This window comes from Artemia franciscana, chromosome 17, assembly GCF_032884065.1.
Source record: "Artemia franciscana chromosome 17, ASM3288406v1, whole genome shotgun sequence".
In the NCBI taxonomy this organism is placed as follows: Eukaryota; Metazoa; Arthropoda; class Branchiopoda; order Anostraca; family Artemiidae; genus Artemia; species Artemia franciscana.
The window spans coordinates 569,407-595,523 of NC_088879.1; the positions used below are offsets into that span (position 1 = coordinate 569,407).

A 26,117-nucleotide genomic window follows, 5' to 3' on the forward strand; every position below is an offset into this window, starting at 1 on the left:
GTAGACTAATTTTTTGAAACGGATCAAGAATATCTTCCTCTTTACCTTCTTCTGTAATATAACTAGAAATATACATTTTTCTGATTTTGGTAGTATTCTTTGGTGAGACAGCTACTAATTCTCATCTTCCAAAAAGAATTAATATATTTTAGTTGTTCCGCATTTTTAATAAGTTTTTATTACTTCGAATTAGCGCATTAAATTATTCTAAACATAAAATTAATGTCACTGAAATTTCAAATATTTTGAAATGAGTAAGAGTTCTTTTCTTACAATTTCAAGAAATCCTTTTTGAAACTGCAATTTCCTTGTTTCCTTTGAAAGAAGTGATATTCACCATGATAAGATGCAAATTTTTTTAATTATCGTCCATCTTTCTAATTAGGATCTGAAAACTAATGTAATTTACGTCACGTGTATTCAAGATTTATTACTGAAAACACTTACCACTTCCCATAAAAGGAGACTAATCTTTTTTCTCGCCACAGTATTTTCTATATTAGATTTTGCTATGGTAGATTCTATTGATTAACGACGCCTCTCGACTTGAGAGATTCTTTCGTTGGCCGAGGTGTGGCCCGGATCGTACCTTAGGCCACTTACCACCACAGGATCAAGCGTTTTATATTGCACAACCTATAACTGGTTCTTAAAAATAAAAAAAAAGTATAAGCCTACGAATTAGGCCGTTTTGTAGAAAAATGGATCTGATATTTTCAGTCCAATAAAGCAAAATTTGGAATCAGAAATTTTTTTATTTTCATTTTTTATATACTTATATTTATGTTTTATTTATATAGTTTTTTAAGAATGGATTTTATGATTTTGCTGGGTAAGCCTATGTGGCGTTGGTTATTTTTCTCAGTGACTAATTTGAGTTTTATCTTTAATCATTTCCCTATAATCTATAGGCATAGATTTTCTGGCCATGATAAAACACAAAAAAAGGTTGTCTTCTGTTTCTATTAAATAAACAAAAACAAGTTTTTTTTTAACTGAAAGTAAGGAGCGACATTAAAACTTAAAACGAACAGAAATTACTCCGTATATGAAAGGGCTGTTACCTCTTCAACGACTCGTTCTTTACGCTAAAGTTCGACTCTTTCTTTCAGCTCTACTTCTTAAAACAGTAAAAAACTTTAGCGTAAAGAGTGGGGCGTTAAGGAGGTAACAGCCTCTTTCATATACGGAGTAATTTCTGTTCGTTTTAAGTTTTAATGTCGCTCCTTACTTTCAGTTAAAAAAACTAGTTTTTTTATTTAATTTCTGAACGTTTTTGAATTAACGTATGTTTTGACTTTGACTCTCTACACATGAATAATTAAAGGGAAATTTGCAGATTAATTTATTTTTTTGGCTAAATGGCTTTCTCAAAGTTTGTATCGGACGATTTTGAGAAGAAAGGAGCGGGGGATTAGGTCTGGTTACCCTCCAATTTTTCGGTTACTTAAAAACGCAACTAGAACTTTTAATTTTACGAACGTTTTTATTAGTAAAAAATACACATAACTTACGAACTAACTTACGTAACGAACTTCTAAATTCGTATGTTTTTATTACGTATATGAGTGGGTTCGCCCCCTCGTCAATACCTCGCTCTTTACACTAAAGCTTAAATTTTGTCCCAATTCGTTAAGAATGACCCCTGAATCACAAAAGCCGTAGAATAAATAGTTGAAATCAATAAAATCACTTTAGCGTAAAGAGTGAAGTATTAGGAGGAGGTGAACCCCGTCATGTGTGTAATAATTTCTGTTCGTTTAAGATTTTAATGCTCCTCCTTACTTTCAGTTGAAGAAACTTTTTCATGTTTATTTTTCCATTGTTCTTTAAAAAAAGGGTAAAAAAATCCTGCGCCCCCTTCATGGAAATTCTCTTCCCCCCATGAAAAATTCCTCCATGGACAGTTCCCCCCGTATAGCTGTATATGACTTAAAAAGGGCACTAGAACTTTTAATTTCCGTTAGAACGAGCCCTCACACGACATTCTAGGACCACTGGGTCGATACTATTATTCCAGGAAAAAAAAAAACAAAAAAACAAACAAATAAACACGCATCCGTGATCTGTCTAGTGGCAAAAATGTAAAATTCCACATTTTTGTAGAGAGGAGCTTGAAACTTCTACTGTAGGGATTTTTGTTAATATTCTATGATTTTTAATGGGTGTTTTCCCCTATTTTCTAAAATAAGGCAAATTTTCTCAGGCTCGTAACTTTTGATGGATAAGTCTAAATTTAATGAAACTTATATATTTAAAATAAGCATGAAATTTTTTTTTATGTAACTATTGTTATAAAAATTCCGTTTTCTTAGAGTTTCGGTTACTATTGAGCCGGGTCGCTCCTTACTACCGTTCGTTACCACGAACTGTTTGATTTCTTGATCTTTTCCCTGGCATGATATTAATTAAATATCAGGAGCAACGACACTTTAATTGCAATTAGAGGAATAGTAGTCGCATTTCCTCTCTAATCCGTCGGTAATTTTTATCCAAAGCTTCCCTATATCCAAATAGGGATGAAATGACTTATCAGTAATTGAACTTTTATTTTTTTCCTTAATAAACTTTATGAAAGCTTAAAAACGATTTTCAGTTTATTTTCGTTAAAACAGCTTAAAATAAATGGAAATAGTTAAATACAGCACATTTATTATCAATCATTTGCAGGTTATTACTTTTAATTATTTCTTGACACGTTCATAAATTAACGTAACTAGTTTCTAAGTGGCGACCACATAAGAGGTTTGTCCAGCTATATTTAAAATCTACATTTAAACTAAAAATCATAGAGCTTCAGATATCGAGGGTTTTTTAAGAAGTTTCTAAGTGGCGGTCACATAAGAGGTTTGTCCAGCTATATTTAAAATCTACATTTAAACTAAAAATCATAGAGCTTCAGATATCAGCGATTCAAAAATTTTGAGAAAACTATATTATCAGTTTTATCTTTTCAATACTTATTATGTTCTTGTAAATTATGCACAAGTCTTGAATTTTAGAAGAGACAGTTGGCGCTCATTTTTGGTTCTAACCTCTGAACTAAATTAAAGTGTAATTAATTATCACTTAGTTATGACTTGGATAGAATTTAGGAGGAACATTTCAAGAACTGGTGGATCTAAAATCGAGAGCTTAAAATTTGTTAATGTAGAATATGGGTGGAATGATTTAAGGAAAACATGTCTTAGAGAAGCAGAAAACATCTTCTTCAGCTTAGATATTAGTTCATAAGCCTTATGCTTGGTAGAAGAGAAGAGGGTTCGTGTAAAAAATTTCTGGAGTGATAAAATCTTACGATCTATGAAGAAAGTAAATGTAGTAAAGAAAGCACCAAAGTATTCGTATGAAAAAGAAGAAAAAAATAAAATCGAATGGAAAGAGGGTAGTTGCCGGCCAGTAGAAAACACGAAGTAAAAATAAGCAGATTTTTTGACAAGAACCTCCACCAAGTCGTCTTTAGTATAGATAAAAAATAAAAACGGAAAAAAAGTAAACCATTTGACATGTGTTTCATACGTTAACATTTAGAGATTGTACGAAAAGGAATGAAAATAGTAATGCTTCATTTGCTGTTAGTGTGGGAAATGAGTTTTAGAAAGAGCAGCTACAAAGTTAGAGATGATATTCTAAAAATTGTCTACAAGACTAGTCTTACAGGGGAGGTAATTTGTGCCCTTATAAAAATATACATTTTCCCTTTGTAGGCTAAAAAAGGTAATAAGAGTAAGGCTATCAGTTTGAGGTCTATGCTTAAGTTTCGGTATTAAACTAATAAAATAGCCCGGTGATGATTATTTACTGATACATGCCACAGATAAAGTTTTATGAAAAGATTAGTATAGTTCTGGGAAGGAGGAGGGTGCATTTCCAGCATATCAACGCATACATTCCTGATTGAGAAGCTACTGAATAATAAGGCCTTTATAGTCCCGGATAAATATGTAATGTGTCTTGTTTATCCAATGGATGTTAGTTTGGCAAATGTGTTTTTAGAAAAGACTACTACAAAGTTAGAAATGAGACTCTGAGTATTGTCCGTAAGACTTTATAATAGTTAGTGGTAACGAACTATAAGTAAGGAGCGACCATGCTCAATAGTAACAAAAACTTAAAAAAAACAAAATTTTGATACAAGTAGCTACATCAAAAGAATTGGATTTTTATGCTGATTTCAAACATATAAGTTTCTCAAGTTTTGTATTACCCATCATATGTTAGGAACATGAGAAAATTTTCCTTATTTTCAAAAAAAGAGGCAAATATCCACTACAAGTCATAGAATCATAATGAAAATCACAGCATCAGATCCAGCGTATCAAAGAACCCTACTGTGGGGGTTTCAAGCTCGTATTTGCAAAAATGCGGCATTTTCTATTTTTGCTAGAAGAAAGATCACGGATGCGTGTTTATTTGTTTTGTTTTTTTTTCTTCTCAGGGGTGATTGCATTGAACCGGTGGTCCTAGAATATCTCGAGAGGGCTCATTCGAATGGAAATGAAAAGTTCTAGTGTCCCTTTTCATTGACCAAAAAATTAGGGGGCAACTAGGTCCCCTCTCACGCTCATTTTTCCCAAAGTCACCCGATCAAAAATTTTGAGATAGCCATTTGGTTCAACATAGTCAAAAAATCTAATAACGATGTCTTTGGGGAAGACTTAATCCCCCACAGTCCCCGGGGAAGGGCCGAAAGCTAGGAAGATTGCCCATTGCTTACTTTTTGGTTATTGGGAGGCATACAAACGTTTTCAGGTGGATTTTTTCTGGTAGGGGAGGGGGATCAAGAGGCGGAGGTTACAAGGAAGGATCTTTCCATGAAGGACTTTTTCACGGGAGAAGGGAATTTTTTACGAAGTGTTTCATTAATCATACAGTTTTTCGTTTAATTGAGACTCCTAAACGGTTCTTATAAGTTTTATTTTAATGCCCTTCGTCATTAGTTACAGTAACTGTAGTAATAGCATTAAAAGTATACACATAGTGCCTTTTGGTTACTTCAAAGTCCCCCAGAACTTGCCCCTAAACGTCTAAATTAATTAGTTCACCATCCACCTAAATATTCCTTTAAAGCTTCACCTTAATACCCTTTGATTACACAGTAGCAATATTTGTAGCAGCATTAGTAGCAGTATGCGTATAGCACCTTTGGCAGCAGTAGTAACAGAAGTAGTAATAATAGTATCAGTAGCAGTAGTATGAGTCGAAGCAGCAGCATTAGGATGCAAATATTTTCTTTTGGTTAGTTCGACATTCCTCACAACAAGCCCTGTTAGTTTCAACTTCACACCCCAAACTGTTCCTAAGATATTGCTGTTATACCCTTTTGACAGCTTGCATACAGAGGGCGTCTTCTGATTCAGTTCATCTTACCCCCTCAAAATCTCATGAAAATTTCGCCTTCTTGTCCTTAGGTATAGTTGTAATAGTAGTCATAGTAGCAGTATTGATATTACTAGTTATACTATTGAATAGCGATGGTACTACTAGCACCAGCTCAAAAAACTTAGAAAGTTCTGAAAACTTCCAGCTTCTAGTCAAATGAACTCTATCCAATCCAAAGTTTATAGAAATACCCGTTCCATAAAGACCTTATATGCCCTGGGAATAACTTACAATCCTTGCCAATGGGTTCTGGGGGATGCTGTTCAACCTAAAGACATTGTTACATGAGTTTTGGATTATTGGTAACAAAATGACTATCTCACTATTTCAATTGAATGCGTTTTGGGTCAAACTCCATCTTGTTTGACTCTTAAAAAAGAACTAGGCCTGTACATTTCAAATCAAATGATCCTCTTCTAAAGCTCATACGACCACATCTTCTATAAACACCTTTTACGCCCATAAGACATATCTTCCAGCCCTTACCCCCAGACTCTGGGGGATTCTGTCCACCTCAAAGGCCTTATTTTATGATCTTCTGACTATTTTTGAACAAATGGATATCTCAAACTTTTTATCGGACGCATTTCTGGAAAATACAACGTAGGGGAGCTGAGCGGGTGTCCCCATCAATTTGAGTCTTAAAAAAGGAACTAGAATATCTAATTTTCAATGCAATGAGTCCCCTACGGAGTTTATATGACCATCCTTTTCATAAAAGCTTATATCCCCTCAGGGTGTAACTTACAACCTTTGTGCTGATGGCTGTGGAGGGGTGGTTGTGTCATTCTCAAAGAAATAATTTCCAGACCTTTCAACTACGCTGAACAAAATGGTTATTTAAAAATTTTGATCAGGTGTTTTTGGGAGTTAATAGGTGTGGGGGAGGGTGCTTGTTGCTCTTCAATAGCTTTTGACTGTTAAAACAGGCTATTAAACAATTGAACTATTAATTGAACTATTAAACAATTGAAAGTATTATGTGACTATTAAAACAATTTCCAATCGAATGAGGATCAGTGTCTATGATGCAGGCGAAATTGCACAAAAACAAATGATTGACAAGAAAAATCATATAATTAACGTCATATTTATGAGTACATTTCAAGAGGAAAATTATATCATTCCCCCCCCACAAAGAATGGAAATACCATTTTCATATCTATGACGCATACGACATCACTAAATATAAAATACAGAGTGTAATTAGTCAATTTAGAAAAGACGTTTTAAGTAGTTTCATAATACCTAGAGTAAGTGGAGCAAGTAAAGAGAGTAATTATAATGCCTAGGGAACAAACGAAGAATCTAGAACACCAAACGTGACAAGATCAAATGGATCTGACCTAATCTGGCGTATCCAAGAGGCTAAGGTAAAGGGCATTAAAAAAAAACAACTTTAAAGTAATGATAAACGAAAATGAAGATTCTGAAACAAACAGAATTTTTGTGTCAGCGAAAATTACAACGATTCAAAAGCAAAAAATATCCGGTTCGAAGATAATCAGCAGAAAGAATCAAAACAAGTCAAAACAAATATGAAGATCAAAGAAATATGTGGTTACAATATAAGCGACAACAAGGAGTAGAACGAATTAGAAATTAAAGTGAAGAACAATGAAATATGCGGGTTAAAGCTATGCAACAACGAGAACAAAGAAATATGTCGTCAGCATATAAGCGGCAGCGAGAATTACAAGTGACAGTGAGAAAGCGAGTATGAATGGCCACAAAATGCTCTAAATAAGTCAGGACTATAAGGAAGCCAAAAACAAATATGAAGATCAAAGAAATGTGAAGGCGCGGCTAAAAAACATGCCACAGTGAGAACAAAGAAATACGCGGTTAGAATAAAAGCGGCGGCGAGAATTACAAGCGAAAGCGAGTATGACTGGTCACAAAAACTACGAAAAATTCGTGTTTTCCCCTGGGTGGTTGCGAAGAACGTTTGGTTAGGTCAGGTTAGGTTACAATTGCCCTTAACATGTCCACGCGTAAAAATGAGTCGGTAAAGAGAAAGCAAGACATATAAAGAAATTTCGTGTAAGAATTCTGGCAAATTCCCCCAGGATAATTTTTTTCCTGAAAAGTTCACCCCCTGGAAGCTTCTATTGCCCCAGTAAATACTCTCCTTGCAAAATCCCCCAAGCAGAAAATTCGTCCTCTCCTCCGCACCTGAAAAAGCATGCATACTTCCCAATAACAAATACTATACGTAAACAATAGGCAAATTTTATAACTCAAATACATTTCCCTAGAGGCATTGGGGGGTCTTGTTATCTCCAAAGACATATTTGTTGGGCCTTTCAACTATTCTAAACAAAACAACTATCTCAAAATTATAATTGGATGATTTTGGGAAATAAGTGGAGTGGCAGGAGGCATAATTGGCCTCCAATTTGGTCAATATGATCACCACTGCGAAAAAAAGCAAATAAATACGCATCAGTCATCTTTCTCCTGGCAAAATTACAAAATTCCACGTTTTTTGTAGATAGGAACTTAAAACCCCTGCAGTAATTTTCTCTGAACTGCTGCGTCCGATGATATGATTTTCATTCAGATTTTATGACTTTTAAGGAGTGTTTAACCATTTTTCGAAAATCAGGGATGTTTTCTCAGGGTCGTAGCCTTTGAAGTGTAAGACAAAACTCCTTACTTACAATTCTTTGCCTCGAACTGTCTGATTAAACCTGGCCTAAATACGTTCCATAAGTGAATTTATTAGTGCATGAATTTAGTTTCATTTTAGGATTTTGTTTAAACCAAAGTTATTTCTTCCCACCACCTGTCGCATTTTCTTTTCTGGTTAATTATTATTTCTTTTCTGGTTATTATCACATTTTCTTTTCTGGTTATTATCTGGTTAATTATTTTAACTCATTGTCTTCCCCATTATCCTTTTTAGACATAAAATGAATATTAACATTTGTCAAAGTTGACCTTCTCTGGTAGAAGTTGACGCACTGCTTAATTTGATTAAGTACACGTTTGGATAAATAAGGGCGTGTATCATAGTTGTGGGGAGGCTAACTTGATTTGTATTTTCAGTACTGTTTCCGTACACTTTTCCAAAAGATTTAGGTAAAGTGCAAAAGACTAAGAGGCAAAGCTCTTAAAATTGACTAATAGGGCTGGTAAAAATACAAAGAAAGTTTTGGTACAGAAATTATAAATAGTCAGTTTTTACATAAGCTATAACTGACAAATGTTTCTCTAAAGCTAATAAAAACTGAGACTACCTCTCTAGCGTAACAAATACAAGTTTTTTCAACTGAAAGTAAGGTTCAAAAACAGAGAAAAAAAAAACTCTCCTTAGCCTATTTTCATTCGGAAAAAGACTTGTTTTTAATTAATTTCCGATTGCTTGATTCATAATATTTTCGTTCACTTAACAAGAGCACTAGAACTATTCATTTTCAGTTCCAATGAGCCCTCTCTCAATCTTTTTTGATAATTGGTTAGATATGAGTACCCCTGAAAAAAAAATAACGCGCATCCATGATCTATCTTCTAGCCAAAAATTCAAAATTCCACATTTTTGCAGATGGGAGCTTGAAACCTAGACAGCAGTGCTCCCTGATATGCTGAATCTGATGGTGTGATTTTCATTAAGATCTCTTGAAATTTTAGGGACGTTCCTCTTCTTTTTCAAAAATCATGCAAGTTTTCTGTGGTTCGTACCTTTTAATAGGTAAAATTAGACATAATGAATTTTTTATACTTGGAATCAGCCTAATGATCAAAGTCTTTTGATGTATCTATTGTTATAAAAATTTTGTTTTTAGATTTTCAGTTACAATTGAGCTGAGTCGCTCCCTACTTACAGTTCGTTACCACGAACTGTTTGACCCACTGCAGTACGCGCTCAGCTGCGAACGCTCTTCCTCCACCTCCAAGACGTAGCTCAGAATTTCTTTCAATCGTCACTTATGCGGTTTCCAAAACTCACAGAAATCTAGGTTGGAGGGAGGGGGGCGTAAAAAGAATTTTTTTGAATCTGGGTGGTGGTTATTTTGTTTTTCAATGGAAATGCCCAACAACCCGTTTTCTCAATGAATTTACAAAAAAATAAAAAATTAGAAATTTTGGGAAGGGAAAGGGTGAATGGATGCCACTGCTCTTCTAACTAAAAGGAAGCCAGAAAGATAGTAGGAAAGAGCTAGTATTATGTAAATAAGTGAAGTTTTTATGAATACCAAAATAAAAGTTTATTTTATTTAAGCCATATTTAGATTTGCTTATATAAATTCGATAGGATTTTGGTGCTTCAACACATTTGATCCCGTATTTTTGCCTCTTTTTATAATGTTGCTCCCATTCTACTTTCAAAATTCACTGAAGAGGTTTTGCCTTTGCAGTCTGAGCCTTTATCACGTTACCAAAATGATATCTTTCTATACCATATCTTCTTTAATATCTAGACTTCTTGAAACAAAAGGGTTTCACAGGGGGCTAAGCAGAAGCTGGACAGCAGTTAACATGGTTGCATGCCCTTTTCCTCTTAGAGTGATAATCTGTCCCCAATAGTGTTTTTGGGCTAGGTATATGAATAAATCCTCGTCGAGTTCTTTTTTTTTAAGTCGTAGGCAATCTTTGTATGGAGTCTTTTTAAAACCCGTTGGGTGTCTTGTAGAGTTGTGGCTATTGCAAACTTTTTTGTATAATAAGGTAGCTTCCAAATTATTTTCGTTTTTTTTTTTATTTGAAGCAAAACTTAAAACACAATGCTATTTGATGGTTTGTTGTATTGTTGACCCGGGTGATACGAGATTATAGGGTTTTTTTCGGGCAGAGAGCCAACCATCGGGTGCTTTTAAAGCTCGAAGCCTCAAGTTGTTTTCCAGACTTGGTCTCTTAAATTGTTATTGCCTGGCGGCTGTCTTCTAGCTAGATAGCTAGATGAAAAAAAGACTGCATAAGGTCAAATAGGAGGAAACTCTTCGTCTTAACCTAGATTTTTGTGAAAACTTTTCTACAATCGGTATAAATCCAATTTTATGTCAAATGATAGATTTATCTTTTACTAAAAATTTTGCAATATCAGAAAATAGGAAATCAAATCGCAGAGAGAAAAGTGAGAAATCTAGTAATCTAGTGAGAATAATGGCGTATCGAATGTCTATATAAATTTAAAATCGCTCTAACAGTCCTATAGCTTTTTTTAATTCACCTGACAGATAGCCACAATCTATTCACCAGAAAGTAAACACCGGACAAAACCAATTTGCTGTCAAATAAAGAAAAATCAAAGCAAGCCGTACCAAAATGGTTCAAAGAAAGAATACACAGAATCAACAAAGAAGCAATGAAGAAAAAATAACTTATCCATTTGTCATAAATTTAAACTATTGTGCACAGCTGCGAAACTTGCCACAAATAGACTCTTTTTTTGACGAGACCTTAGACCTTAGTTGGTCTACTGCCTCCAGAGGCACACAGGGCATCAGTGAGGAATCTCTAGTATTCTCTTTAGTGTGCCACTGCGTGGATGCCCCCCACTCTTCGATGAGACTCATCTGGATGGCCCTTTTGTTGCGTTCAGACATTCTGCAGAGCGTGTTCTTTGGTCTTCCTCGGTGACGGGTGCCTTCCATTTGCTAGTGGGGGAGCTCACAGAGGGGGTTCAGAAAATCTATAGCTTTTGCTATTCGGGTAGAAAATAAATCGTATTATTTTCTTCTATATTCAAATCATAACGTTTAAGCACTTAGGGTTATTTAAACATATTCTTAGCTATCAAACGGCTTATGGTAAGAAACTGTACATAAAGAGCGACTTGTTCCGATAATAGCCAAAATTGAAAAAAAAAATTAATTTTGATTATAATTGGTAAATGAAAAGAATTGACTTTTATGCTGATTCTGAATATGTTGACTCCAAATTCATTAATTTTAATTTTACCCCCCCCCCCCCAGAGGCTACGAGTCTTGGGGGCTTTGTCTAATTTTCGGAAAAAGAGGGAAAAATCCACAAAAAGTCAAGCGATTAAAATCACTGCATCAGATTTGGCATATCCATAAAACCACACTGTAGATGCTTCAAGCCCCTATCTACAAAAAAAATTAGGGAACTTTGAATTTTTTGCCAGAAGAAATATCATCTTTCTTCTTGCAAAAAAGAAAATGATGCGTCTTGATTGTTTCCTTTTTATCGCATGGCTGATTGTATCGAACCAATGGTCTTTTTGACGGATCAGTAAATCTATGTTGATTATGTTTCATGCTTTGCGCAGCATTTCAAAAAGGAGTTTTGGGTCGTGGAATAATGTTGGTTTAGGCTTCTTTTCTATTTTGCTTAGAACAAGTACTAGTTATATGGCCAACATATTCCTATGCATCGATTTACTTGTCGTTGTCGGTTTACTTGTCGCTTTATTTCCTTTCCGATGCGTCGGTTTACTTGAAAATCGTCTTTTATTGGATTTATTATTCTACGTTGTATGCGACTCATCAAATATTTCTAGAGGATATAATCACTGTGTCCCAGGTTATTCAAAGATATTAAAAATAGAAATAAATCCCTAGGTGTATTCCTTTGGAAAATCCATAAAACACTGGAAGAAAAAATTTATTTATATAGCTCATTCTCTAATATTTAACATATAAAATATTATATTTTGGGGGGGTATAGGTGGGCATTGGAGGTGTTAGTTGGGGTTGGGAGTGCAGTGTAGGGGAGCAGGAATTGATAATTGATGATTGATGAAGATTAAATTATTTATTTTTACTTTATATTTTTATATTCTATTTTTATCTAATAATAATAATTATTATTATTTTGATTTGATCGAATTAAGTAATTAAATTAATAGGTCCACGGACTTCGGACTAGTTACACGGACTTCTGCGCAACCAGTACCCTCTTCGCTTATTTTATTTAATTATTAATTATTGTTAATAATAAAAGTTGAAGTTATTGCGACCAGTTGCAATAATAAAGACTTACGTTACCTTGCCCTGTAATTTAACTTATATATTTAGACCAAAATATTTTTTCGAATACCCAAATTTTGTCAAATGACTTTTGTATTACTCTATTTTAGCTTTTACACAGTTTAACAGATTTTAAGCCATGTCAACACCAAATATAATTGTTTTCTGTCTTAACAATCTGATTGTAACACAAAAAATTTAAGAATCGCTTTTAGTTTGGCTTCTGCTTTTATTAATTGCACTGGAGGATTTTGCCTCCTAAAAATTATTGAAACTTACCAACTTTCAAATGATTCTTCCACATCAGAACAGTTTTTCAGGGAGACAGGCACTCTTAAGGCGATGGCGCACGGGCTCCAATATGAGGATTCTGGGTCCTAATAATACTAAAAAAAGAAAAAATAATAGATCGTAAAATAGAGAGAAAAGACGAAAGTATTTTATTTTTAAAGAATGTTAAAATATTGTAGGCTATGCACGGTTGTAGTTGGAAGGGTGTCCAGTTTCAAACCACCCTCCACCTATTTAAAGTAAATCTGTCCGATTCGCGTAAAAGCAACAAAAATAGATGTTGACAATATTCTTTACATAAGAACCTTCATAATCACTAATCCTTTTTTTTGTAAAACCCATCCAGAGTATTTCTGGTTAAACCCCTGCCCACAATAAAAATCCAGGATGCAGCCATAATGCCATGATGTGTGCTTGAGTCTCATAAAAAATTTAAATGTTGAAGATCAGCATGAGCTCTTGTAGGGAGAGGGAAGGCTAATTGGTATAAATCAAATTTTATGTCAAATGATAGATTTATCATTTACTAAAAGTTTCGTAATATCAGAAAATATGGAATCAAATCGAAGAAAAAAAGTGAGAAATCTAGTAATCTAGTGAGAATAGTGGCGTATCAGTCTCTATATAAATTTTAAATGGCTCTAACAGTCCTATAGCTTTTTATGCACCAAACAAATGGATACAGGCTATTAACTAGAAAGTAAACACCGGACAAAACCGAGTGTAAATGTTAAAATGTTCTATTTTTTTTGGAAAAAAAATGTAAATGTTTCAGATCAGCAAGAGCTCTTGCAGGGAGAGGGAAGACTAGTTTTTCATGGGGGAAGATGAAAGAAATTGAAGTTTTTTGATTTTTTGAAAGAAATCTTCATCTCCCCTTAATCTTAGAATATATGTCTGTAGATGACATTAAATATCAGGCAATTTATTTTGAGTAATGGTAAAACAAACTGTTTTTAATTTTTATTTCCCTTAGACCTTGTATACTAAAATTTTCCTGAATTAATAAAAAACCTTATTATACTTTTATGGTTGCTGGAAAATGTTTTGCCGATATACGGCACGGTACAATTTTGTATTTGTACATCATTGAATTCAATAAGCTCCTATGATTAACATTCTTTCCAACTTGGGAATGTTGTTAGGTCATTTATTGCGTTTTTAGCTCGCCAATGAATTACTTGGTTATATTCCTAATATACAAGATAAACATCTTTGTAACATGGCAACAAAAGATATTTCCCTGCGGGAAATGTTAAGCTCTTCGGAATCAGAAAAATTGATAAGGAAAGAGCTTAGAAAGCACATCCTTTTGATATTAAATTATATATAATTTAGGGTACGTTTACCAATTTAATTAGCATGCCAGAATAATGGAGAAAAGTGGGATCATGGGTCCTTATCTAAAAGATTTCCTTGTAGGGAAAAAAAATCTTTGACCCAGTCTTCGTTTTTGTTTATCGTAGCAGCGACAATCCTAGTCTTAGAAAACTGACGCGGAAGATTCATAAGATAATCCCCTGTATCCCTAACATATACCAGAAAAAGCGGGGGTTGCAAGATTGGTAACCTGGGAATTCCCAACCTTTACGTAGGAGGAAATACATAGGGGGAAAACTCTGTGACGAATAAATCGTCGGAATTTTGGTCAACAATCAGCCCATATAAAGCATATCCCTGAAAACTTTTGCAATGTCATGATTTTCCAGTTTTTGAAACAATGGAAGATATTTGGACCGGTCATGATTCTTAAGGACCCCTTCTTCCTCTGGTGTACAGTTTAATCATGGACAACTTTTCTTTCATACTCAAAATATCACTGATCATTCACTGTCCTGCTGATCCTCTTTTGAGAACAGCATCAGCGTTGCCAACGCTTTGAAATAAACTTCACCAGTTAACCAACTAAAACTGTATAATAAAACTATAAAGAGATTAAATAAAACTAAATAAAAACTATTAATGTTATATTAACATTAAACTAACTAATAATCAAATTAATATTATTATTTAACATAAACGTACTTAAATTAAAACATAAACGTACAATCAGACAAAAAACACAAGTAAAAGGATTTTTGATGAAGAAACCAACAGCAATGACACTGGGAGAGCTAGAATTGTCCATTTAGGGGATGGGCAAAATATTATTTTTATTTAGTTATTTTTAATATTAATGACTAATATTAATGACAATAATAAATAATAACTAACCGAATAAAACTAGCAAGAGATTAATTTGCACCATATGAACAGGGAGTTAAAAAATGGCAAGTTTTTAGCGGTGTTTTTAAACAGATTTTAAACGAAAATTTCTTGTTTTGATTCACAGCTAAGCTGTCATAGGCAGGGACGCTCTCTATAAGATGAAAGAGCTGGCTCAAGACTTTTAGGACACTATCCCCTCTATTTGTGTCAATTTTTCTGCAGACAGAAAAAGTCTGAAGAGTGGGATCTCGTTATAAATTCCTTTCCCTTTTTGCCCGATTTCTAATCGATATCTCCTGGCAAGTTTCTGTTTCAAAATCCCTAGACACTTGAGTGGACCCTGTCTGTTTGTCTAAAGGATTTCTCCAAAATTTCAAGAAGGTTTTGGACCGATCGGAGCTTTTAACCTTGCACTTGATGTGCTTTTTTCAATCAGAGTTTGGAACCTTTGATTTTGACTTTAATTTGTGCTTAAATCAAATTGAGCTGTGTGAGAAGTAACCTCGAACCGAAGTTCAAGGTCGCATTAAATAAAAGTAGATACTCGGCCGCTTTTTAAGACATAAGGCATACAATTTCCTGATGGCCAAAGACTGAAGAAAACTCCAGTTACTACTGTATTTTCGGTATTTTTTCCGGATTTTAATTAATTTTTTTTTAGTCATTTTTTCTTCGTGACCAACATTTCTTTCATTTAAATAGGTTTCTGGTAGTAAATGATCATAAAATAGGTTCCTGACATTACGTAAAAGTAGATACTAGGCTCCTTTTTTAAGACATGATGCAAAAACATTTCCTGATGGTCGAAAACAAAGAAATCTCTATTTTTTAATAGAGAGTTTCTTCGTGACCAACTCTTCTTTCATTCAAATTGGTTTCTGGTAGTAAATGGTCATAAAATAGGTTCCTGACATTAAATAAAAGTAGATACTAGGCTCCTTTTTTAAGACATTAGGCGAAAAAATTTCCTGATGACCGAAGACTGAAGAAATCTTTATTTTTTACTGTATTTTTCGTATTTTTATGGATTTCAAACATTTTTTGAGTCTTTGTTTCTTCGTGGCCAACTCTTCTTTCATTCAAATAGGTTCATAGTAGTAAATTGTCATAAAATAGGTTCCTGGTATTAAATAAAAGTATATGCTAGGCTGCTTTTTAAAAACATTATGCAGAAAAATTTTCTGATGACTGAAGAAATCTCAATTTTTTACTGTATTTTCCGTAGTTTTTTGGATTTCAAATATTTTTTAAGTCTTTGTTTCTTCGTGACCAACTCTTCTTTCATTCAAATAGGTTAATAGTAGTAAATGGTCATAAAATAGGTTCCTGGTATTAAATAAAAGTAGATACTAGGCTGGTTTTTTAAGACATTAGGCAAAAAAAATTCCTGACGACCGAAGACTGAAGAAATCTCTATTTTTTACTGTATTTTTTGTTTTTTTCTGATATTATTTTTTTTTAGTTTCGTTTCTGCGTGACCAACTCTTCTTTCATTCAAATAGGTTCAAAGCAGTAAATGGTCATAAAATAGGTTCCTGGTATTAAATATAAGTAGATACTAGGCTGCTTTTTTAAGACATTAGGCAAAAACATTTCCTGACGACCGAAGACTGAAGAAATCTCTTTTTTACTGTATTTTCTGTATTTTTTCTGATATTAAATTTTTTGAATTTCGTTTCTGCGTGACCAACTCTTCTTTCATTCAAATAGGTTAATAGTAGTAAATGGTCATACAATAGGTTCCTGGTATTAAATAAAAATAGATACTAGGCTGCTTTTTTAAGACATTAGGCAAAAAAATTTTCTTACGACCGAAGACTGAAGAAATCTCTATTTTTTACTGTATTTTCTTTATTTTTTCTGATATTAAATTTTTTGAATTTCGTTTCTGCGTGACCAACTCTTCTTTCATTCAAATAGGTTCAAAGTAGTAAATGGTCATAAAATAGGTTCCTGGTATTAAATAAAAGTAGATACTAGGCTGGTTTTTTAAGACATTAGGCAAAAAAATTTCCTGACGACCGAAGACTGAAAAAATCTCTATTTCTTACTCTATTTTCTTTTTTTTTCTGATATTAAATTTTTTGAATTTCGTTTCTGCGTGACCAACTCTTCTTTCATTCAAATAGGTTCAAAGCAGTAAATGATCATAAAATAGGTTCCTGGTATTAAATATAAGTAGATACTAGGCTGCTTTTTCAAGACATTAGGCAAAAACATTTCCTGACGACCGAAGACTGAAGAAATCTCTTTTTTTACTGTATTTTCTGTATTTTTTTCTTATATTAATTTTTTTGAGTTTCGTTTCTGCGTGACCAACTCTTCTTTCATTCAAATAGGTTCAAAGCAGTAAATGGTCATAAAATAGGTTCCTGGTATTAAATATAAGTAGATACTAGGCTGCTTTTTTAAAACATTAGTCAAAAACATTTCCTGACGACCGAAGACTGAAGAAATCTCTTTTTTTACTGTATTTTCTTTTTTTTCTGATATTAATTTTTTTGAATTTCGTTTCTGCGTGACCAACTCTTCTTTCATTCAAATAGGTTCAAAGCAGTAAATGGTCATAAAATAGGTTCCTGGTATTAAATATAAGTAGATACTAGGCTGCTTTTTTAAGACATTAGGCAAAAACATTTCCTGACGACCGAAGACTGAAGAAATCTCTTTTTTTACTGTATTTTCTGTATTTTTTCTTATATTAATTTTTTTGAGTTTCCTTTCTGCGTGACCAACTCTTCTTTCATTCAAATAGGTTCAAAGCAGTAAATGGTCATAAAATAGGTTCCTGGTATTAAATATAAGTAGATACTAGGCTGCTTTTTTAAGACATTAGGCAAAAACATTTCCTGACGACCGAAGACTGAAGAAATCTCTTTTTTTACTGTATTTTCTTTTTTTTCTGATATTAATTTTTTTGAATTTCGTTTCTGCGTGACCAACTCTTCTTTCATTCAAATAGGTTCAAAGCAGTAAATGGTCATAAAATAGGTTCCTGGTGTTAAATATAAGTAGATACTAGGCTGCTTTTTTAAGACATTAGGCAAAAACATTTCCTGACGACCGAAGACTGAAGAAATCTCTTTTTTTACTGTATTTTCTTTTTTTTCTGATATTAATTTTTTTGAATTTCGTTTCTGCGTGACCAACTCTTCTTTCATTCAAATAGGTTCAAAGTAGTAAATGGTTATAAAATAGGTTCCTGGTATTAAATAAAAGTAGATACTAGGCTGGTTTTTTAAGACATTAGGCAAAAAAAATTTTCTGACGACCGAAGACTGAAGAAATCTCTATTTCTTACTGTATTTTCTTTTTTTTCTGATATTACTTTTTTTGAATTTCGTTTCTGCGTGACCAACTCTTCTTTCATTCAAATAGGTTCAAAGCAGTAAATGGTCATAAAATAGGTTCCTGGTATTAAATATAAGTAGATACTAGGCTGCTTTTTTAAGACGTTAGGCAAAAACATTTCCTGGCGACCGAAGACTGAAGAAATCTCTTTTTTACTGTATTTTCTGTATTTTTTCTGATATTAATTTTTTTGAGTTTCGTTTCTGCGTGACCAACTCTTCTTTCATTCAAATAAGTTCTTGGTAGTAAATGTAAGTAGGCAATATAGGACTTCAAAAGAAAAGATGAACAATTTGAAAGAAAAGTCCAAATCTAGAGAACTTTCTGTTCTTGAAAATATCCTGAAATTTAAAAAGGAGGTTTCTTCGGTCAAATCTTGCCAATTTAAATGCCATCGATCAACTACGTCCTTTTTGTAATCCGGTCATTAATTGTAAGAATTAATTCACAACTTTACTAAAAGAGGCTTTACAAGAAACCTTTAACAGCAGAGGGATAACAAACTGTTCCCATTTCGGACTTAAGCTTTTTGAACTCGAGTCATAAATCTTGAACTTGTTAATGTTAATCTTGATGTTTTCTTGTTATCTCTCGTCATCTTCATAAACTTTTAGTATTCAGGTTGGCATTTAATGTCAGGATGTGTTTTAAAAATAGAAACCACAGCTCTGCTTTATGCTATTGTCTCTACTTAACCAAACTAAAGGAGTATCCTTTCAGTCCCAAAAGGCATATTTTTAGTCCCATCTTATGTTTTTCATTCAATAAATCTATGTTTATAAAAATGCTATTATCTTTTCAACAGTTTAGTAAAACCAGATAACAATTATTCTCTCTGAAACCTTTGTATTAAGATCCTGATATATCTTCAATCTAAGAATAATTCACATCATTCTCGCAAAACTAATTATTAGGATTTTAAAATACAAAATATATAATATATATATATATATATATATATATATATATATATATATATATATATATATATCGAAGTCGAGGCCGAAGGCCTCGACCGAGATCCGTTGATTTTTGAATTTAAAAAAGGGAATAGTTGTGGGAAAAGTCAAAGTCATGGCCAATTGTAGAAAAAAGCCAAGACAGATTGTCCAATTAAGTTGGCAGCCCCGTCAAGGTTAATTTTACCCCTTTGATGGCCGTTGTTACTGTCTCCCATTTATGCTCCGTGCAAACGTGTCCCTTCACAATGCCGAACTAGAGTCGTACCTGTTGTTTTTTATGTCCTAATATAATATGAAGAAATAAAACGATCAAAAATTTTATTTATCTTTTATTTTTTTTTGCTTTTTCTTTGGTTTTTTGTTTGTTCACATTGTCTTTTCGCATTTGTTTTGTGTTTGTTTTTTTTTTCTTCGGCTTTTTCCTTGATTATATTATTTGAAGTGAGGTGGTTCTCCTTTCGAAATATTCGCTTGGTGTGTTTTTTTAAGTATTCTTGTTTGGCCTTAGAAACCCCATTTTTGATCGTTTTCTTTCTTTATATTATGGCACGCTAATGAGGTTTAAGAAATCATCTATGTTATACTGCTTATATACCCAACTTTACTAGCTCTGCTCTCCGTTGTGGGTTAATTGTTTTTTTATTTTTAAATAAACTTAATAAAACAGTAAACACTAATTATAAAAGTTTTGTTTACTATATAATTTGAAGGCAATATGAAGTGGCGGATGACACAAAGCTAGCTTTCAAATTTTGTGGCTGTGTAATAGAAACATTGAGCCGTTCCTAGGGTTGGTGGTGCCTGGGGAAAGATTGATTACAGCGCCCCTTCCCAAATCAAATATGGACAAAAATAGCTGAACCAAATTAAAATTTGATCAAAGTCAGAAGCCCTACTCTTGTCCCCCCGCCAAGGCTGCCCCGGCTGCTCCCCTCTTTCGACGGCTGGGCAAAAACATATTATAGTTCCTTTTTAGAGATATGATCTTTTTAGAACAGAAATAACGATAAAATGTCAAAAGTGATATATATATATATATATATATATATATATATATATATATATATATATATATATATATATATATATATATATATATATATATATATATATATATATATATATATATATATATATATATATATATATATAGACCTCCACTGCACAACAACAGTGATGTTGGAGGCTCAAAACAGGTTTAGCACAACATTTATTAACTGAGGCTTTGACCTCTTACTTCTGAACTATACTGTCGATGTATTAAATCTAAGCCCAACTGTCTTTGATATTGTAGAAAATTCCGATATTTAATGTATTGAATATTCTGACCGTAACTTAATCAAACAGTTCTTAGTAACGAACTGTAATAAGGAGCGACCCAGTTCAATAGTAACCAAAGCTCTAAAAAAATGGAATTTTTATACCAATAGTTACATCCAAAGAATCTCATTTTAATATTGATTTTAAATATATAAGTTTCACCAAGATTAATATCACCAATCAAAAGCTACGAGCGAGAGAAATTTTGTTATATTTTAGAAAATAGGGGGAAACACCCCTAAAAGTCATAAAATCAACAAAAATCACACCATCAGTATCAGCGTATCAAAGAACCCTATTGTAGAAGTTTCAAGCTCTTAATGTGGAATTTCGTTTTTTTTGCCAGAAGACAGATCATGGATGCGTGTTTATTTGTTGTTTTTTTTCCCAGGGGTAATTGCATCGACCCAGTGGTACTAGAATGTCACGAAAGGGCTCATTCTAACTGAAATTATAAGTTCTAGTGCCCTTTTTAAGTGACCAAAAAAATTGGAGGGCATCTAAGCCCCCTCACACGCTCATTTTTTCCCAAAGTCACCAGGTCAAAATGTTGAGATAGCCATTTTGTTCAGAATAGTCGAAAAACCTAATAAATATGTCTTTGGGGACGATCTAATCCCCCTCTGTCCCTGGGGGAGAGGCTCCAAGTTACAAACTTTGACCGTTGTTTACATATAGTAATTGTTATTTGGAAGTGTATAGACATTTTCAGGGGAACTTTTTGCGGTGGGAGGGGGATTTTTGGGAGGGATTTACGTGGGAGAATCTTTCCATCGAGGAATTTAAAATGAGGGCAGAGAATTTCCTTGAAGGGGGCGCAAGATTTCCTATCATTATTTAAACAAAAAAAAAATGAGACAAAAAAATTTCAACTAGAAGTAAGGAGCAGCATTAAAACTTAAAACGAACAGAAATTACTACGTATATAGGGAGGTTGGTCTCCTCCTCATGATCTCGCTCTTTACGCTGAAGTAATTTAGTAATTTCAACTATTTATTCATCGGCCTTTGTGATTCAGGGGTCATTCTTAAAGAATTTTGGTCAAAATTCATGCTTTAGTGTAAAGAGTGAGGCATTGACGAGGGGGCGAACACCCTCATATACAAATTAAAAATATAGAAGTTCGCAATGTAAACTCGTTCGTAAGTTACATATATTTATTACTAATAAAAACGTTCGTAAAAAAATAAAAAGTTCTAGTTGCGTTTTTAAGTAATCAAAACTCGAGGACAACTAGGCCTTCTCCCCCCTTTTTTTTATCAAAATCGTCCGATCAAAACTATGAGAAAGCTATTTAGCCAAAAAAAAAATCAATATAGAAATTTCGTTTTAGTTATTCATATACGGTGAGCCAAAATAAAAATGTATTAATTCAAAAATGTTCAGAAATTAAATGAAAAAAAGTTTTTTCAAATTAAAGTAAGGAGCAGCATTAAAACTTAAAACAAACAGAAATTATTCCGTTTATGAAAGGGGTTGTTCCCTCCTCGACGCCTCACTCTTTACGCTAAAGTTTTTTATTGTTTTAAAAAGTATGTAATTAAAATTAAAATTAACAAAATGAGGATATTGGTTTTGGTATCTTGGCTAGATAAATCTGAGCAAACCTAGCAACTATGTGCATAAATAGTTACATAATAAGTGCTAGAATACTCAGACTTTCATCGTTTTTTTTCGATTTTTAGGACGCTACAAGGCCTAAGAATCCGTGCCATATTTTGTATAAAGATTTCAGAAACTAATTAGAAAGATATTTTTGCAGCATCCAGGGGTCTGGTAAGAGCAAGTTAAAATGCATAGCCCATCTTATACTGTGTAGAATTTTTCTTTTTTAGTTTCAATGTCATTTTCTTCCAAAATATTTGCAAAAACCACATAAGAAACGTCAGTGAAAATTCTCATTTTCGATTGAACTGTGCTATTCAAATAGCAAATACACTATTTTATCACAATGTTTATCTACTCAGCTGTTGGTTCATAGTCATTGTTTCGCCAAGGTGAAACTGAGCTCAGTAAGCCCCTGTGTGTCATCATCTCATATTGACCCACAAAGTAGAAAGTACACATTATCCATTATCATCAGGGGGAAATAGTCCAGTTTGGTCTTTGCAATTATTTAAAACTGAATCTTTGAGAAAATACTTAAGATTATACAATTACCTCCATTACCAACAGAGGCGGTTGTAGGGGGGACGGAGGAGGCTCTTTTTAGGGGGCAGAAAATTTCAAATACATAATCTTACAGTTACATTCTTATTTTTAGAATTTTGTTCTTATTTAAATAATGCAGAGGAAGCAGTTGGCAGTAAGCATAAGCAAATTAAACCCAAAATTTTCATTTTTCCAATACCTTCACAGCCATTCCTTGAGGAAAAAAATTAAATACACCGTATTTAATTAAATTAAATTTTTCTTATGACTTTTTACGTTCAAATTGGGTTATTGAATGCAAATTTTGTATATATTTGCCCTGAAAATTTTTGAGAGACAGGGGGGGGGGCTAATCAAGATTTTACCCCAGGTGCAAGATAGAAACAAACATCAAGATCCTACAGCTCGCATATTTATATTAAATTCATTGCAGCATCCCGTGACATGGCAACCAAGCAGCGATGGCGCAAAAATGGTTGGACATATGGTGTTAAAAAAAGATAGCAATGCGCCAGGACATGTATCTAGTGCCGCAATTCTTGGACTAAAAATTGTTGGTGGTAAAACGCTGGAAAATGGAAAACTTGGTGCTATTGTTGAAAAAGTGAAAAGAGGTAGCATTGCAGACTCTGTTGGACATCTCAGACCAGGTACGTCTCTCATAAAAAAAAAAAAAAACAAAGAAGAAATCATCACAAATTGGTAGGGGGGCAACGTCCCTCCCCCTAGACTTTGAAAATAGAAAATGACTTTTTTGTATTTTTACTGTAAATATTCAAAAACAGCTTCCAATCTCCGAGATTTTGTGTAGTACCCTTTTTGTCTATTCATTTTACAAATTGAATTTGAAATCCTTGCCCCCTCCCTAAATTGGTGCATTTGATCATCATGCACACTCTTATTAAACAGTTCGTGGTAACGAACTGTAGTAAGGAGCGGCCCGCCTCAATAGTAAACGAAACTCTAAAAGACGGAATTTGATACTAAGAGATGCATCAAAAGAATTGGATTTTCATGCTGATTTTAAATATATGAGTTTCATCAAATTTAGTCTTTGTCATCAAAAGTTACAAGCCTGAAAAAATTTGCCTTGTGTTGGAAAATAAGGGGGAACACTCCCTAAAAGTCATAGAATCTTAACGAAAATCACACCATCGCATTCAGCGTATCAGAAAACCTTTTAGAAGAAATTTCAAGCTCCTATCTACGAAAATGTGGATCATATTTTGATCCACATTGATCCACACCCATGAAACGCACAGATCACGGGTGCGTGTTTTTTTTTTTTTTTTTTTTTTTTTGTTTTTTTTTTTTTTTTTTTTTTTTTTTTTTTTTTTTTTTTTTTTTTTTTTTTTTTTTTAGGGGTCATGGTATCGACCAAGTGGTCCTAGTTCTAGTGCCCTTGAAACTAAAAGTTTCTAACTAAACTAGAAATGAAAAGTTCTAGTGCCCTTTTTAAGTGACCAAAAAATTGGAGGGCACCTAGGCCCCCTCCCACGGTCATTTATTTCCCAAAGTCAACGGAACAAAATTTCAAGATAGCCTAACTGTTCAGCATAGTCTAAAACCGTAATAACTATGTCTTTGGGGACGACTTACTCCCCCAATAGTCCCCGGGGGAGGGGCTGCAACAAACTTTGACCAGTGTTTACATACAGTATTGGCTATTGGGAAGTGTACAGACGTTTTCAGGGGTGTTCTTTTTGGTTTGGGTTGGAGGGAGGGTTGAGGGGAGGGGGCTATGTGAGAGGATCTTTCCTTGGAGGAATATGTCATGGAGGAAGAGAAATTCAATGAAAAGGGCGCAGGATTTTCTAGCACTACTATAAAAAAAAAACAATAGGACGTTGAGAAGGGAACAGCCCCTTTCTATACACGGATTAATTTTTGTTCGTTTAAAGTTTTAATGTCGTTCCTTACTTTCAGTTAAAAAAAACTAGTTTTTTCTATTTAATCTTTATTTAAAGGTAAAAGTATTCATGAATATTCAATTCCTCATTTTCCGGGGAATCAAATGGTTCTTGTTTCCATTTTCCCTTGTTTCTAACATTGCTTTCCTTGTTCTTGACAGGTTTGTTGCCATAATTCGTCGTAGGAGGAGGGCAAAATCACGGGATAGCTATCCGACTAAGACAAATTACTTTACTTGGACATGGTATTCTTACAAATATATGCTTACATGTATGCGCATATCTAACTTTACTGATTCTGGAGATCTGGATCACCCTGGCACCTCCCAGCCTTCTGGCTATGATTTTGCTTTTTTGCCTATTTGAATACTAAAACCTCTACTACGCAACTGAGATATTGGTTAAGATCTTAAGAATACCGAAATAGTTTCCAAAAGCTCAATATACACTCAGGTTTCAAGACTCCGGTTGCCATCAGGTCAAAAACAAAATCACTACCATCTTGACTAAATAAAACACTAACTAAAGGATCAAAACACTGAATAAAAATTAGCCTGCTTACTTCTTGCAAGTTGTAAAAGGAGTATAGTTTTTGTCCATTTTAAGATAAATTAGCAAAAAAACAGGAAATATGAGGTAACGAATAAAAAAATCGGTTGAATGAAAACAAAAGGGTACTGTACCCTTTGCGTCAATAAATGCTTGCTTGTAAGCAGACTGTCTCCCTATTTGTGATTCTATAAAAAAAAAAGAATAAAAGTCGCAGAAACTCAATATTTTGGAAAAGAATCACCAAAAATAGTGATAATCAAAAGAAGTGGCAATCCTGTACGCAACTTAAATTTTGAGTTTTTCGATACGGGTACCCGACAAATCACAAGTCTCGTAATTATATTTGTTATTGAACAACTGTTTAATTATGCTCGAAAAATAATTGTTATTAAATTAATTATTATAAATAAATTTTCATTTTTCTTTGGTTGACTGTCACTGTTTTATTGATCAACCAAAAAAAAAAAAAAAAAAAAATAAGAATGGCTGTTATCTAATGATACGCAAAACTTGAAAGATACGGTTACGAGAGATTTGATTGCCCAAGAAACTCTATTTTTGAAACTGATCCAGGAGCTATAATTTTATTTCCCTAGAACCCACCCATAACTTGTAAGGACGAGCATAAAATTTACATTTATTTTTTTGTCAGAATTAGAGTTAAAGAATCATCAAGAAAATTTGACCTTTAAATTATAGGCATTAAAATCTAAGAGAATCTTATTTTCATAAATAAAAAAAAATACGGGGAGAGGGCATATCACAAATGGGCAATCATCCAAGAAAGGGTGATGGGTCATATTGCGTCACTAGGTGACTTTTCTAAGCCAGGAAAGTAAAAATTTCTTAAAAGTCTTGCTAGCAAAAACATTATTTTGGGCAGGCCTGGTGGGCTTTGATCTTGATAAAGATTCAAAAATGCATTAAACATATCCTAAATCGTATCGTAATGTATCCTATATTTCATATACTGCGTAATAGTATTAAACATTCCTAATAGAAAACTTCACAAATGGCAAAACTGGAGTTTATGAAATCTTGACATCCGTATAGTA

At 33.4% G+C, this 26,117-nt stretch overlaps 1 protein-coding gene across 4 annotated transcripts in view; it reads left to right on the forward strand.

The window, feature by feature from the left end:
* The window catches only part of LOC136037653 (regulating synaptic membrane exocytosis protein 1-like), a 371,730-nt gene that overhangs the window by 131,453 nt on the left and 214,160 nt on the right, over positions 1 to 26,117 (forward strand). For all 4 annotated transcript variants that reach the window (XR_010620002.1, XM_065720373.1, XM_065720374.1 and 1 more), the window contains exon 7: positions 23,034 to 23,250. Coding sequence is in view for 3 of the 4 variants with exons in the window: in XM_065720373.1 (XP_065576445.1) it covers positions 23,034 to 23,250 (217 nt within the window). In the remaining variant the exon portion in view is untranslated. The remainder of the gene's footprint in view (positions 1 to 23,033; positions 23,251 to 26,117) is intronic.